Genomic DNA, 15,549 nt, shown 5'->3' on the forward strand with positions numbered 1-15,549 from the left:
ATGCACTGGTTAGTTATCCAATGGATGTCCTTGAGGCATGTAAAGCCAATACATTTTGGGTTACTTTTTGCAGCAGAGATAGATGATACAAGTGAAAACATTCACCAAGAACATACCTGAAGTGTGTTTTTCTTATTAGAACAATGTACGAAAATAAACCCAGATACCATGGAATGCCAGGAATTCCCTTTCCTTGATGTTTTTAATTTGCAGAGCTGCTTTTTGGTAGTCTCCTTTGACCTCCTTCCCTCCTTCATTTGCTGGCCAAAAAACCTGGAGTTACGTAAGCAACCTCTTGACTAAGAACTCATTAGGCTGTAAGCTTCAGTGCCATTTCAAGGGTTTAATGTACAGGAATGTCTTCATAACAGCAGGCAAGACAATCCTTTTTCTGTAAGTGACTCGGTTACCACAAAAACCATTTCTTATGAAATCATGACACAGAGTTGTTAAAACATTCAAAGATACTCTCTTTATGAGTTGAGAACAAGTATTCCAATAGAGACTTAGAGACCCAAAATAAACAGTAAAAAACTAATCGGAAACAGACCTTATATTTTAAAGACGTGTTACTTAAACACGCAGGGCCAGATTCTATGTTAGCTACGTTGGTGAAGTAAATTTAGATTAAAAGAGAGGAATAAGGAAGACAACTAGGGCCAGGCCCTCATTTAGAGAGGAATATTCCTCTCTCTGTACTTCAAAGTAGCATATTTGTCATAGTTTCTATGCAAACCTACAGCCCTAGCTAGCTTCTTCAGATCTCACGCAAACCTAATATGGCCAATTCCAGTCTTCAAAAAACTAAACTGACGGCTAGTCAGAAGGAATAAAGCTCCAGCTTTCGGCTATCATTTTTCTAACCACTTCCATACTCTGGCTGGTCTGTCACTGGGAATGAGATAAGGACTTCTGTCTACGCTGCGCATACTCACCCAGCGTTCTGGCTATCTTCTCACCCCCCCTCCCCGATACACTTCTGCCTACCACAGAATGAGTAAAGAGACCAGAATCTTGTCCTAATCCAAAAGCTCTGGATTTTCAAGTGGCTTTTTGTAGTCATTCAATACCCATGCTGCATCCTCTTCCTAAAAAGGGCTTGGATAAGTACGTTGGGTGCTGTCTAATTCCACACCGCCCCACGTTCTTCCCTCTCAATCAAAACCAAACATATAACTAATGGCATTTTCCAACCCATGCAAGGAGCATTTGAAGCTATGGCTTCAAAAGCTAATCTTTTTTTTTTTTTTTTTTGTCAAGGTTATTTTCCTTTTTCTACAGGGTCACTGTAGCTCAAAGCACCACGTAAAACATACACATTCAGTGTGTTTTCTGTGGCTGTTCCCAGTTACTGAAAATGGCTCAAAATGGATTTCTTTCTCTGGTTGCTTCTTTAAATAAGTACAGCCATGGAGAGATTTGGGTAAGATCATAAATCTTTCATCTCCCACAGTGAACAGAAATCCTTCCTCGTTGATGATCATTTTAGAAAACATATTCACCACCTATGGAAATTAGGTGTCAGTCAGTGTAGCACAATCTTTCAAGGTCTGCAGAATGATTGCTTCTGGCCCACTGTTAATCAGGGGACAAAAACTGGCTAGGTTTGGTCAATTTTCACTACTTCTTTTGAGACTACGAGTGGCTAAAAAGCAGCAAAATCTCACCTCAGATGCTACACCTCAGGAAAACAAGGTGCACAGAGAGAGGTGTGTACTGGAGCTCCACATTACGAATTTCAATCCAAAGATGTAAGACCACTGGAATGCTAATTCACCCTCATCAGCAGCAAGATCTGGGACACCTGTGCAACAGCAGGTACCTACAATCATTCCTTCTTCTTCACAGCAGACAAAGTGACAAATTAATAGCCTAAGGGTAGTGGCAAGCCTTAATAAACAAGAAATCCTCTCCTAATGTTGAAAAGGTTGAGAGCACACTTTTGCAATGAGGCAAGAAGGCAGCTCTTTTCCAGAAATTAGATGAATCCTAACTTTTTATCCAAATTTTGTACGCATAAAAAGCAATTCCCCAGAAAAATGATGTTGTATGTTTTTCAAAGAACACCTGGAAAGGTCTTCTTTGGAAATAATGACTTTTTTTTAAAAGATGGGATTAAGGCAGGCACCTGGAAAAGGGATGCAAAAGCATGGGGATTGGCTGGAAAACACAGGCAGAAACTGATTTGACTGCAACACTGCCCAAAGTGCTAAGCATTTCAGATCGCCTGAGTTCCTCATAAAGTACACATTCCTTTGGGACACAATGATCTCAGAGAAGTAACAAATGAACAGGAAAAAAGTGTAATGAAAAGCGGGACAAAGAAATAATCTAATGGTCTGCCAGAATTCAGGAACACAAAAACACGGGGAGGCTACAAAAGGAAAGCACCTCAAGTAACTGCGCTGAGCAGCAGTACAGGGGGCTAGATTTTTGGATCAATTATGAGAAGATCAATAGTTATATAAGCATTTACTTGTATAAAATCAAGTAAGTACTTCTCTGTGCACAGACTGTCTGCTTTCTAGACTAAAAGCATCTTTAAGCTCTGCCAGGTAAATAGTTCGCTTCACATAAATTTTAGCCTGCATAAGCTTTGGTTCCTGTTTCATGTTAAGTTTGGAATCCTGAAAGAATCTCAACCATACCCTCAAAACTTGCAACCAAACCTGCTGCCAGCATTGGGTCCTCATCAGCATGAGAAGTTTTCATTTGTTCCTCTCATCAGCCTATTTCATCGCATTCTTCCCCTTTGTGAAATACAGCGGGTTTACTTCACAGCATGACAATGATCAACTAAAATACCCCTCCAGGTCATTCAGTCATCCTCTGTTCTGGCACTGGGGCTGAACAGCAAACTCAAAAAAGGCCAACACATATCACTGCATTTTAAAACCTCGCTGGTGAGGTCATTCAGGAGGCAAACGTGAAGGCAGCTGGCCGAGAAGAGTGAGAGCTCGTCTTAGAAAAATCTCACAACGTCAGCCAAAGACACAGTTACTGTTTCGTACTATAAAACAAGAAAGATTGGAGCCCGCTTTGGAGATTCATGAAGTCGACTTAAACAGACACAGTCTTCCTGCTGCTATTGAGCTGTGAATGCGTCTGCAGGAAAACGCATTGTGGCCACACCAAGAGAAAGCAGTTTGCAGACCTACACAGGGGAATAAGAAACTTGCAAAATTCACAAACAAAACTCACTGGCATTAAGGTAACAAGGAAGGGATGCCAGTTTTAAAAGAACTGCTGCAGGCTGCCAAAAAACACTACCCCTAAGCAACATAAAAATCCACCCCTTCTATTCTGACTGCAGGCATCGGGGGTTACTCTTTTTATCTAATTAATCAGGAAGAGCTTTGTCCTCCTTTACATCTTACAAGGAATGTAACTGCAGAACAGAGAGCAATGCTAATGAGGAAACAGTCAGAAAATCAGTTGTACTCACAGAATTTCCTTACGGACATTTACTACCTTGTTGTGCTAACCAGCTGAAGATGCAAGTACTCAGAGAGCTGACAATGATCATGATGGTTGGACAACATTTGGATAACTCAAACTTACTGTTTTTTTTCAGTGGGTAAAGGAAAAATCAAAGACGGGATTTACACTATTCAAATATATACATATTATATTGAGATTACTTATGAGGAATCCTTCTCTAGAAGAACATGTCTTTGAAAAATTAAGCATGAAATTCTCTATTTTGCTGTTTTCAATGAGCAGATTGTACAGGTAAATTAATCTCAAACCCCTTGATCCTTGCACTCTCTCTGAGTATGGCTATGCAAGTGTTACAGGGTCCTGGGGGAAAAAAAAAAGAAAAAAAAAAAAAGAGAATTCTGAGAATTCTGGTTGAAAATGTACATTACTAAGCCTAGGTTGCTCAGACATACAATGCAGTTAAAGGTCCTTAGAGCAAAAGGAATGAAAACTTGAGCAGTCCACCTTGCCAGCCCCCCACTGAATCCTTTTTGTGTGCTCAGAGGCACAGATAAGGAAGACCTGCCCAGCTGATGCTGAGAGCTTGTCAGCCCAAATCATTCTTTATCTGAAGGAAAAATAAGCTTCAAGCTTCCTCTTATCTAGAAGATAACTTTTAAGGCTCCAGAGGCTTGTCATAACAGGCAATTAAAAAACGTGGCACCTATTAGGCAGGATCTTGCCTGGATATAAAGAATCTTCTTATAATTCTTCCGCTGGTTACTGGGACAAACCAGCTACTGCAGCAACTGAGGCTCAGCAGAACAGCAGTGTGGTCTTCAGGCAATGCTGCACGTTACACAGCCCAGGCAAAGCAGAGATCTTGACCTCTTCCTAGAATTTTCCATCCTTTGCACCCCCCTCCCTTACCCTTCCTTTTTTTTTTTTTTTCCATTTCAAGGAGGTTCTGTGTTGAAAGGATCTGGGCAAATATACACATTTATTGTAAGATACAATAAATCTTATCAGCTTGTTCATCTTATCCTGTGGCAACAGTCAATTATGTTCATTTGATTCAGACTGGTTTGAAACTGAGCAGAAAGCACCTCCTGGAATGCCTGTCTTGACTGACAAAGCCCAGAAGCTGAAGCAGCCAGGGCTTTTATTCCCAACAAGATGCCTTGAGAAATTTCAAACAATAGGGAAGCTTTGAATAGTCCTTGGTTCAGGGGTGTGCTGAGCCCTTACGAGTAAAATAAAATGGTCAGCAGGAAGACTGCCAGTACAGGAATGTGTGTGGGGGGGTGGGTGCTATATTTTGGGCATTCCTGTTCCCCAATCCACCATTTGGAGAAGCATCTCACAGATGGATTACTGAAAAGGCAAATGGCATTAACAGAAAAAACTTATAAAGCCAGCTTGTCTCTCTGGAAATGGGCCTCAGGGGCGCTGCAGGAATTGTGGAAGCACAGGGCTGCTGGGCTGTCATTTCTCCTGTCACTGGTCAAGGAAAAAAATTATTGTTATTTTTCTCCTTAACTACTTGAGGCAGTATCTGCTCCTCATAAATCCTGCAGTTAAGACCTCCTTTTCCCCCTAACAGCGCTGCTCACCGTGGATTGCTGGTTGTTGTTTTAGTTGGCTGGTTCGGGGGCCTTTTTTTTGAGAAGCTGAACCTCAAATCCATCCTCTAGAGCAGAGCTCCGTGGGCACAGACAGCAGCAAAGGGTGCCCATGGGGTGAGCAGCAGCGCCGAGCCCCCGGCAGGGGGAAGTGTCCGGCAGCAGAAGGGCTGGGGGAGAGCCCTAGGAGCAGGGACGGGTGGGGGTCCCACAGGAGATCCAGCAGCACCCCGCTGCCAAACCCCTACCAACCTACCAGGGCAGATGGAGCAGCAGCTTACAGCATCCAGCTCTCCCCCTGCCTGCTTTAAAGAGCTTTGCCATCCGCTGTTTTGGCTTCTCCTTCCTCCTCTGCAGGGGTCTCAGTGAATGTGAAGCAATTCTCGTGTCGTCTGGATTTTCTTATTGCAGCATTAACTTTTCCTCTTTAATATTAACATTCCTGAAAGGAAATCTATGCTAATTTATGCCATAAACTCTAAGCTCATTCAAGAACACTATCCAAACTACCTTCTTATTATAAGCTTTTATAAACTTATGCATGCAAACCTTTTTTTTCCGAATTAATATCTACAGCTGACATGAAAGAAAGAAATACTTTAAGATTCAAAACACTACAAAGATCTAAGAACCATCCCCCCAAAAGCTTAGTGTATAATTAATTCAGTGTTGAGAAAAACATTGCTCTCTTTGTTAGACATCCTTTAGATGCTTGGTCCCAAGTAAAAACAACAAAAATAAAAGAACAGAATCACCCATTTAAAAAACTACTAAAAGGAGACTTTATCTCCTTTCCAATTTTAATTCTTACTGCTCTTTTCTTTGCCACACAAGAAAAAAAAATCATCTTTCATGCTAAATTCACACCATACACGATTATTCAGTGAGTATTGTGTATTTTACAGGTCTTTAGAACTGCTTTTCCACCAGCTCAGGAAAAAGGAGAGCAAGGGTGGACGTAACTGGGAGCAGACCTCTGCCGTCAGCACGCTGCAGGTATGAGTGGGAAGGGCACAGCAGCAAAGAAAGGGCAAATAGAGGTCTTGCCTTTGCTCCTCCTGACACCTTAACTCCCCTTGCAGTCATTTGCACCAATCTTTGTACCCTCCCAAAGACCACAACCCCATCTGCCACCTTAGATCGCCTGCCAGGTGGCTTTGCGAATTTGTATGGGGAGAAATTCTGCTTTTACCAGTTTAAAAATAAACTTCTTGGACAAGGTCTAGGAGGGAAAACAAGTAGAAAGAAAAGAAGTGATTTGACCAAGATCATATGGCAAGTAGACAACAAACCTGGGACAAGTCCCCTGACCTCCTGCTGCTCCTCTGTGCTCAGTCTCCCGAATCCCATAGTACCAGGAGGGCACGGCAGCATCGCATCAGGCACAAGAGTAAAGACAAAGCTAGAGTGGGGCTTTCCTCTCTGTGCTGTAACTTGTAACTTTTAATAAATTCACTTTGTAAATTAAAGTTGGTCCAAAATTGGAGCGATACACCTCAAAACTGAGGAAGATCAGGAGTAGATGCTTTCAATTTCCATTCATGCGAGACTTTGGGATGTGAGATTACTGGGTCTCAATCAATGTTCTAATTTTTAACCAACTTCCTTCCCCCTCAGCACACCTCTCCTTGAACCTCTCGTTCAGAGACCTAAAGAAAGATTTAGCAAATGCTATGTTTCAAGCATCTGGCCTACGTAATGGTATTTTCTGAATCACACCCATCAACAAGATCATCTCATTCTGAACTTGTTATTTCCCTCCCAGTAAAAATGCAAATGATTAAGCAGCTCCACCTGCTTTGTCAGAAGCACCTAGGCACCTCAACTGCACTGCCCATTGCATTGCTTTAGGCACAGCAGCCCCAATGTGAAATGTGGTATGTTAGTTTTGTATTTCCATGGAAAAAACACTTGTTTTAAGAGCCCAGTGCTTCTTTCTTTGCAATAACTGCATATTGCATCAAGTACTTATACTTTTTAATTTTAAACAGTGGTCTTTTTATGGGATTTTAATACCACACTATATTCTGAGAAGCTTACGAACTCCTGGAGAAAAGGAAACTAAAGTGGAAAAGCAGGCAAGAAATCTCTACTCAGCAGGTCCTTGAAACATGCATAAACAAATTCAGTACTTGGTTTATTCAGCAAAATATGAGAGCACATCAAAAGTGTTCCTGGGTAATAAAAAAGTATATTAAAAAGGAGCAGGCGTACTTAGTTGCCCACAATTCAGTACCATGTAACTTCACTTCTTGTTCTCACATCCCACAGACCTGTGGCCAGGGTGCAGGAATGTGAACCCTTCCTTGCTGCTTCAGGGAACCACGGAGTGTCCAAGCACCTCGGCTCCTGGCATGAGAGATGGGAAAACAGGACAGTGCAGGCCTCCACTGCAATAAAAGCAGTGCTGGCAACAGGATCCTTCCATGTGATAACGTATCAACCCTAAAAATGTACTAAGGTGTTATAAAATAGACAACGTGGTGTTCAAATACAGAGTGCTTGATGTGCATCCAGGCAGATGATTTTTAGAAGCCGCTGCATGTGTGACTTTAAAGTCAGAAGTTCAGCTAAAGTTGTTAGAAAGAAAAAAATCCTCTAAAAACACTATAGGGGTTCTCAAAAGACCAGCAAGACAGCTGCAATCTGTATAATTTTTTTTACCCTCTCTCTGCCATTAAGCCTTCACTGCAATTTCTACTTCCACTGTGCATCTGTTGAGGAGAGGAAAGCTACCATTTTTTAATCAGAAACCAACAGTTCTGAACAAGAGTGGAAGTCCTCAGTGTCTGTCTACAAATGGTTTCATTCTTTACATATATATACACACGGTGCTTAGGGACATGGTTTAGTGGGGAATATTGGTGGTGGGGGGATGGCTGGACCAGATGATCTTGGAGGTTTTTTCCAACCTTAATGATTCTATGTTCTGTATATAAAAATGAATGAAATATTTTAACAACTCTCAAACTGTACAACTTTCAACAAACATTCACAACGGAGTGACAGTCTATCAGTGACTACAGTAGGGCAAACAATTAATTACTCCACAGGATTTTTAAGGCTACTAAGACTAATAAAATTAAGTAATCTAGGTCGAGAAGGAAATAAATTCTTTTCCTCACAAAAAGAACACCTTCAAAGTACTATAACTTCAGCAGCATATGGCATTTACATTTTCATCTAAATCTTTAAAGAAGCCCATTATTTCCTTAGATTTGAGAAAAGAACCCTGCTTTATTTCACCACACCAGCCATAAATTATTCATTAATTCTGTTTGCTAACTCTGTAACTGAGCCCAGATGTTTCTGCTGGAGAGGCATTCCACAAGGAAAGTTAAATATAGCAAGCTGTGCGGAGGGAGCAGACCTCCTTCTCTCCCCCCACAACATGCTCAAATATTAACTTGAAAGAAAATAATGAAAACATTTGAAAAATATTCTGAATATGCGAGTCTGTGAAATGCCACAATACGGGGCTAGTACGACCACAAAGTTTCACGTAAAAGAGCCTCACTGCATTCCACCTGGGTGCAGCTCACGTTGCTGGCGCTGGGAAAGGTGCCCTCACTTTCACTCACCAGAGTAAACAGAAAATTTACAAGCAGGGGAAGGCTCCTCGCCATGCGTCATTTACAGATATAAATCAAGACTGGAGTTTCCAATTACAAGGAACGCTTCCCCAGCCTGCTACCAACTGCAATAACTGGGTTGATGAAGAACTGCGAGCATCCTATGGAATTTCTTATGGAATTTACATAGGAACCTGGTGGTGGGAGTTTTAAATCCATTTCAGTACTGCAGAAGAACTTCACCTATTTCACGCTAGCAAAGATGATTAATGCTGAAGTTTATAAACCAACACTAGGATGCAGTTCTTGGTAATGAGAATGGAAGCTACAACCTTCAGCCACCCATTCAGATGCTGTTTGTAGTACTCCACAGCAACTGGTTTAGGCTGATTTGTAAGTGCCTGTTTTAAATTGGAAACTACTCCTACTCACTACATGGTCAGAAAAAGTGAAAGAGACAGCTTTGAACAGTACAAAGCCATGTTCTGTTTTGGAGACTATCCTCAGGCACGCAACACTTCAGTTGCAAACCATAATCACAGGAGAGATTTTAAAAGGTCACCCAGTCCCTTTGCCCTGCTCCAAGAGAAGATCAATCCTATTTAAATCAATATTTGGCTAACATGTTCTTAAATGTTTCCAGCATAACAGATTTTATACGATGATTTATCTGTGAGAAGCTGTTAGAGACTGCTGTGGCAATGACACCACTGCCTTGGAACCAAGTTATCAGTTGCTACCATTCAACTTTGCCTCACTGGTAGCACTACAGGTGGGCAACTTGTAATCAACTCCTTTGTTCTTTAACCACCTGTGTCCACAGCAGATTTTGCAATAGATGTTAAGCCTAACTGTACTTCCAACAGAGGCATCATTTGCTAGCCAGCAAATAGGTAAATAAACCTCAGCACATATATTATTAGCCACCTTAGAACAAAATAAAACTGCAGGCCGATACAGCAATATGACCACTAAGAAGACTAAAGTCATAATTTAAGCAGGGGAAGGCGTACTAGCACTAGCTCAATGAAGATAATGTTAGGAATAACGGAATGGTGGTGCAGGTCAACAGTCTTAAGGCAATAAATATCTATTTTGTTTTTTCCCTAGTCCACACTGCCAGAAATAATCTTTATTTCTGGTAGCTAATCAAAGTTAGCACAAACAACAGCTATCACAGCATGTCTACCACAGACAACAACCTCTTTATTTCTGCTGTGTGGACAGATCTTAAGGACATCTCACTTCATCTTCAGAGATCAACTGGAAAGCAGCCAAGGAAAAGAAAACCAGAACAAATTTTATTAACGTTAGTCACCTCGGCAGAAACTTACAATTGAGCCCACCACCTATATGAGGAGATGTTTCCTCTCCTGCCTCCGAGGAAGACAGTTATGCAATGTGAAACTTAGAAACTGGACCCAGTTACAGTCCAGGGAGATGGAAGATGACAAAGGACCCAGAGGTGGCAAGAAAATAAATACCATATGTCAGAAAGTGAAAAGTCCTCTCTAATTTATTTATTTTTTTTTGTGGCGTGGGGGGCTTCGTAGAATGCAGGTGCGAAGGACCAAAAGAAGTCAAAACAACAGACACTACTTTAGATTACCCATTGTGAAAAACAAAACCAAAGGAACTACTCTTCTACTACACGGAGAGAACATTATAGCAAAATAATTTTTAATCTCCTTTGCACTGCACGAATTTCTAGCGCACTGCTGAGCAACAAAACCAGCAGCTGCTGCATTTCCCAGTTTATGCATAGTAACAGAAGCTGCAGGACAGTTTCAATTCGGACAACTAAAGTTAAAGAGTGAAACATCAAACCTGATGCACGTTACAAGCAAAGTCTTAGCTACAAACTACATGCAGCAAAGACTGATTCTTCAAAGTTACTGCTTTTAGGTTGTCCTTGTTTAAGTAAAAAACAGGCCCTCACACAGCTATCTGTATGCCTTAGTTTGTGCCTAATTCTTTCTCCATGGGTACTTTGTTTGAAAACAGGGATAAAAGTTTAAGTTAACAGCTATTCTGACAAGAGTTCAGCAAGTAGCTCACTTTATAAAGATGCTTATGGGAGAAGGCAGCCACACTAAAGATCTACCTGCTTGTATGACCTGTAACTGAGGCAGAAAAAGAAATGTCACAAGGAATAATTTCTGGGGTTTAGTCTATTACAGTAATCACAGCAATTTAAACTGAAATCTAAAAAAGTCCCGAGAACATCCCACGTTTGAAAGTCTTACGTGGCCCATTCACTTAATGCACACATACACACTGATTATATTCCAGCAGACTTAGGACCAGATGGGTTTCTGCTGTAAACTAGTTGTTTGTTTTGTTTAAAAGAAAAGACTTGTTCTGTTCCCTTTATTTTCCCCATTAAAAAATAAATAAATAAATAAATAAACAAACAAACAACAAATATGCTCAATGTCTTAAAAAAAAAAAAAAAAGAGAAATAAAAAAAATAATGTTTACTTTGGTTGTGCTAAGCAGCCAGGTGCTATAATACTGCAAGCTTCATCCGGAGTCTGCAGCGCGGTAAGCTCCACCATGTTGACCATCACATCCGTCTTGTGGCCAGGAAGCTTGGGAAGCACAGAAAGGATCTTCTCTGCAAGATTGTCCCCGTGATGACCAACTGCTCCTGGGAAGAGAAAAAGCCCCCAACAATGTCAGGTACATAACTAGAAGGGAAAAACAAAGACACAAGAAACTGAGAGCAAAATAATAACCACATGTTTTGGGGAGAAGGGCAGTGGTAGTCATAATATCAAGGCCATATTTAGCTTTTCAAAGGTATTTTCCTAATAAAATCGATTTCTGGAATGGCTGAAGTTTAAAGTATTGATAACATTTTCAAAAGATTAATTTAGAAGACATAATAATTTAGATTAGGTTTACAGCTATTAGATACTCACTCATTTAGCTCTCGTATATGCAAAATTCTTTACTCTCCATAAGAAAATTTTAAAGTGAGATTTGCAAAGGTTACTAAAAAAGCAGGCAAATAAAAGAATTAAATATACATGCACACATGCAAACTACACTTTTCTACCTAAACTAATATGGCTGTGCTTAAAAGGGCTGCATGCAAGCTGCATACATAGCTAAACAGACAGGCAGGCATAACATTAACATAAACAAATCACCAACAACATGCTACCACCAAGGTCCTCTCTCCTACACAGACTGAGGGCAGCACAGGTGAAACCAACATGAAATGACTAAAAGAGAGGAAGCTGGCATGTTCCTTTGATTCACCTGAACACAAGTGCTGTTCCTTCTCTTCACCAACTCTAAACACAGGCACTACAAGCAACTTGAAAATTGTTAAGCCTGTGAGCCAAGCCCAAGAAAAACATGATGCATGCTATGGATGAGAGTTGGAGAAGGGAAATAGAAACTGCGTGGCCTTTAAGTCAGGAAGAAGTCCAAGGGATTTGTATTCTGCAAGCTTAGCTATGCTACCATCTGACCAGGTACCAACCTGCTACCATCAGACCAGGCTGGACATAAGTGTTATCTCAGTATTGTTCTTCTGGCTTTACCCAGAGAAGTAACAGAGACTTCTGAACCCACCTTTGAGGGGCAGTAAGAAGAATTTGGGGGTTTGGTCCCACTCCACAGGAGTCTGCTGATGAGGCACCCTAACCATTTTTACTTTTGATCCTTTCCAAAAGCAAGGATGACAAGGGAAGAGAAGTAAACTCAAGCTGCATGCTGGCAGTGCCTCCAGCTGCAGAAGGCGAGGAAGGCACATGTGTCCAGCATGTGGTGCTAGTGGAACAGGGACACCTGGCCGCTCAGCTGGGTGAATTACCAGTTTGTTTCACCAGAGGCTGTTGTAGTTGATCAGAACGACAGCAACTTTCCTTTCTACCATCCCCAGCCAGCCTCAGACCACTGAACTGCAGATGAGACGAGCCGGGTTGTCTTCGCAGCTCGCTGAGCCATCTGCTCTCCAAAACCCCCAGGTTCCTCTCACGAGGTCAGAGGACCTCATCAGCCACACTGCACCTATCAGCGCCCGCCTGGGAAGCAGATGGCAATCCTTTAAACCTTCACTCCCCAAAGAAAGGGAAGCAATGCCTCCCTCTCCACACTTACCTCACACGAGTGATGTTTAGCTAGACAAGACACCGAACGAAGCTAGCGACACCTCAAATCCAAGTAAAACCACATTCATTGGAAGTGGTTCCTGTCCTCCCTCCCCATCACTGCAAGGAGGTGTAACGGTGCTCAGCAGCTTCTTATGACCAACAGGGTTCAAGGCAGCTGGCAGCTGTAACGCTGCCAACCTGCACACGTACCAGGTGTGAAAGTGGCCTGGAGAGGTTTATCTGACCAACGCACCAGGAATCCACATGCCTGGCTAATACCCAAGTCCTGAGGATAGAGGCAATCTGACAGAACGAGCTTTTCTAATTTTACTTCGTCTTCTCACCAGGGTAACAAACTGAAACAAGCGACCTTTGATGCGAGTTGCAGCTGGCACAATTGCCAAAGTCAACCAACTGTATCGTGAACTCAAAACCCCCCAAAGTCCAGATGACATGCACACAAAAATATTTTTCTAAGCCCGCTACCAGCCCTATAACACACCATTCATACTCAAATTCTTTGGGTCTCCTGCTGGCTCCACTGTCCACAAAGAAGCATACTCAAGGTGCAATTGCTGCTCCTTTATGTCACAGGAAGTCTTGGAAGTCAGTCACCAAACACGATTTATCCTACAGATGTGCTGCCCACTAGCCAGCAAGGAAGACTTTACGCTGAAGAACTTCTGTGGGAAGTTCCTGTGATGCAACTTTCTTGGGCACTGCATCATCTCAGTGAGAATAGGGTTTAAAATATCAGAAAGCAGAAAATATCTACACCATTCTCTTGAAAGAAGCTGGACACTTGAAGTCACAGCTCCAAAGCTCTGTAATGTTTTTTAAACCAGCATTTGCTTAAGCTTAGTTCAACAGTGCTGGAAAAGAGCGTGCATGTTCCTGGGAACCAATCTGCAAGCATTCAAGGCAAACTAGAGCATCCTTCTGCCTCAGCAAAATAGAGAACTACATTCTCCTTTATACAGAGGAACATCAAAATATTCTCTTACTTGTCCCACTATTCTCTCACTTGTCCCACTACTGAATCCTGGGACACACACACCGATATACCACCTCATAGCCCCATGATAGGAGCCTGCAGCCAAGCACAGCAGCATCAGTGCTGCCACACGCATACAACAGGTTCCCCATCTCTCACAGCTACTGGACATATGCAAAGAGTAGTAAATTGGGAGCCAAGAAACACCCAAGCATCTGCTTAAGGCTCACATAGTTCCCAAGTCCCCTGCACTGACCAGGCACCTGCAGTTGTCTTTCAATATGCAAAACTCTCTCCAGTAGTTTGCTTATCTCTGTGGAGCTACCGCAACACATTTCACATCTGAAGCATTAAAAATCTGTTATAAAAAGTCGTGGGCCCGCCTCGCAATTACAGAATCTTTACAAACCACATCAGAGCAGAGTCTGCAGGCTGACCCTCAGTGCCATGTTTACAGCACTTGAACATTTTCAGCTGCCATCAGTCCCCACAGCTGAAGCCTACAACCTCAAGTAACCATAATTGTTTTAACATTGGCCGCCTCCTGCGCCAAAACCCCAACCTCCTTCATAAGAGGGGGACTACTGTACTTCACAGACCTCAGGATTTATGCTTCCAAGGCCTCACCCTATGCAGCAAGGAAAAATAAAACGTTTTTTTGTTCCATTTAAGACAACAGTAGCATCAATCCCCCAACGCATCAACTTGGAAGATGCCGCAATCATAAAGTGTACGAGTAAAGCAGTCCAAATCAGTAACATGACAGATAGAAGGAAAGAAAAGATACCACAGACAAGTAAAAACCAACAGTCTGAAACAAGAGTAATCAAAAAGAGCTATTAATCAGAACCAGGCTTTAACCAGAAGGAGACGGGCCTGTGTTAGCCTTCACTTATATTACTCTTCACTCTTTTGTTACGCAGTACGGCAAGGGAGGCACATCACGGCTCTCTTATCACTGTGCCTGCTCCTACGAACTGTACCTACATGTCACGGATGGTGCTGAGCTCTGCTCTTTATACCTGTTAAAAGGCTGAACGCATTACAGCCAGCGCAAGGTGTGATGGAAAGCTGCTGCCTGGCTGGTAGCAAGGGGTTAGCTAGGCCCGAGCTCGCAGCTTTGCACGGCTGTGGGGAAAAGCTCCCGTGATTCTGACCGATACACGTAAAGGTGCCTGGGGAAGGCTGAAGTGCTGCTGCTGTACTGAAATACCTCTTCCAGACAAGCTGCAGTGACACTCACATGAGAGGTATTAATCAAAACTGCATTAACTACACAGTCTGGCAAGCTAGAAAAATGTTTCATAAAAGGTATGAATGCTGGCAAGGCGGTGACTGAGAAACCTACGAAAGGAACATGGGGTTAGAATATAATATCACAAGGCAAACATCTCGTGATGCAAATATCAGAGAAGAAAAATGAAGGGGAATTAAGGTACCAGAGTTAGCTCTGACCTTACTCAACCAGTACAATTTATTAGAGCCCCACTCGAGTTGGACGATTTATTCTGCTTCTTAAAGCAGAAGTTATGAACTTTAAAACAGGCAGGCAAACCGAAGCAGCACCACGCATGCACACAGACCAGGCACAGCACCAGGGGCAAAGTTTTAGACAATCAGAATTCAAGCAGTGAAGACGATTCAGAAACAGATGTGCTGCAGGTGCAATACAGCGCCATGCACTTGCTACAGGTCAAGTGGCAAAACTTTGACCTCAGTTACTACAGATGATGCAAACAGAACCTGCCTGCACACACTGCAACAGCAGCAGGCCCATTAGCAGTGCAATGGAGCAAGTGAACGCAGCTGCTCCTGTAAAAATTATTCTGAGCTTC

The 15,549-nt window shown here is 42.3% G+C and overlaps 1 protein-coding gene across 1 annotated transcript in view; it reads right to left on the bottom strand.

Annotated features, from left to right (window-relative positions):
- The window catches only part of SCFD2 (sec1 family domain containing 2), a 189,727-nt gene that overhangs the window by 172,530 nt on the left and 1,648 nt on the right, over window positions 1-15,549 (bottom strand). The window contains exon 2 of the mRNA XM_068680329.1: window positions 11,096-11,264. Within this exon, the coding sequence (XP_068536430.1) occupies window positions 11,096-11,264 (169 nt within the window). The remainder of the gene's footprint in view (window positions 1-11,095; window positions 11,265-15,549) is intronic.

Source organism: Anas acuta, chromosome 4 (genome assembly GCF_963932015.1).
Source record: "Anas acuta chromosome 4, bAnaAcu1.1, whole genome shotgun sequence".
NCBI lineage: Eukaryota > Metazoa > Chordata > Aves > Anseriformes > Anatidae > Anas > Anas acuta.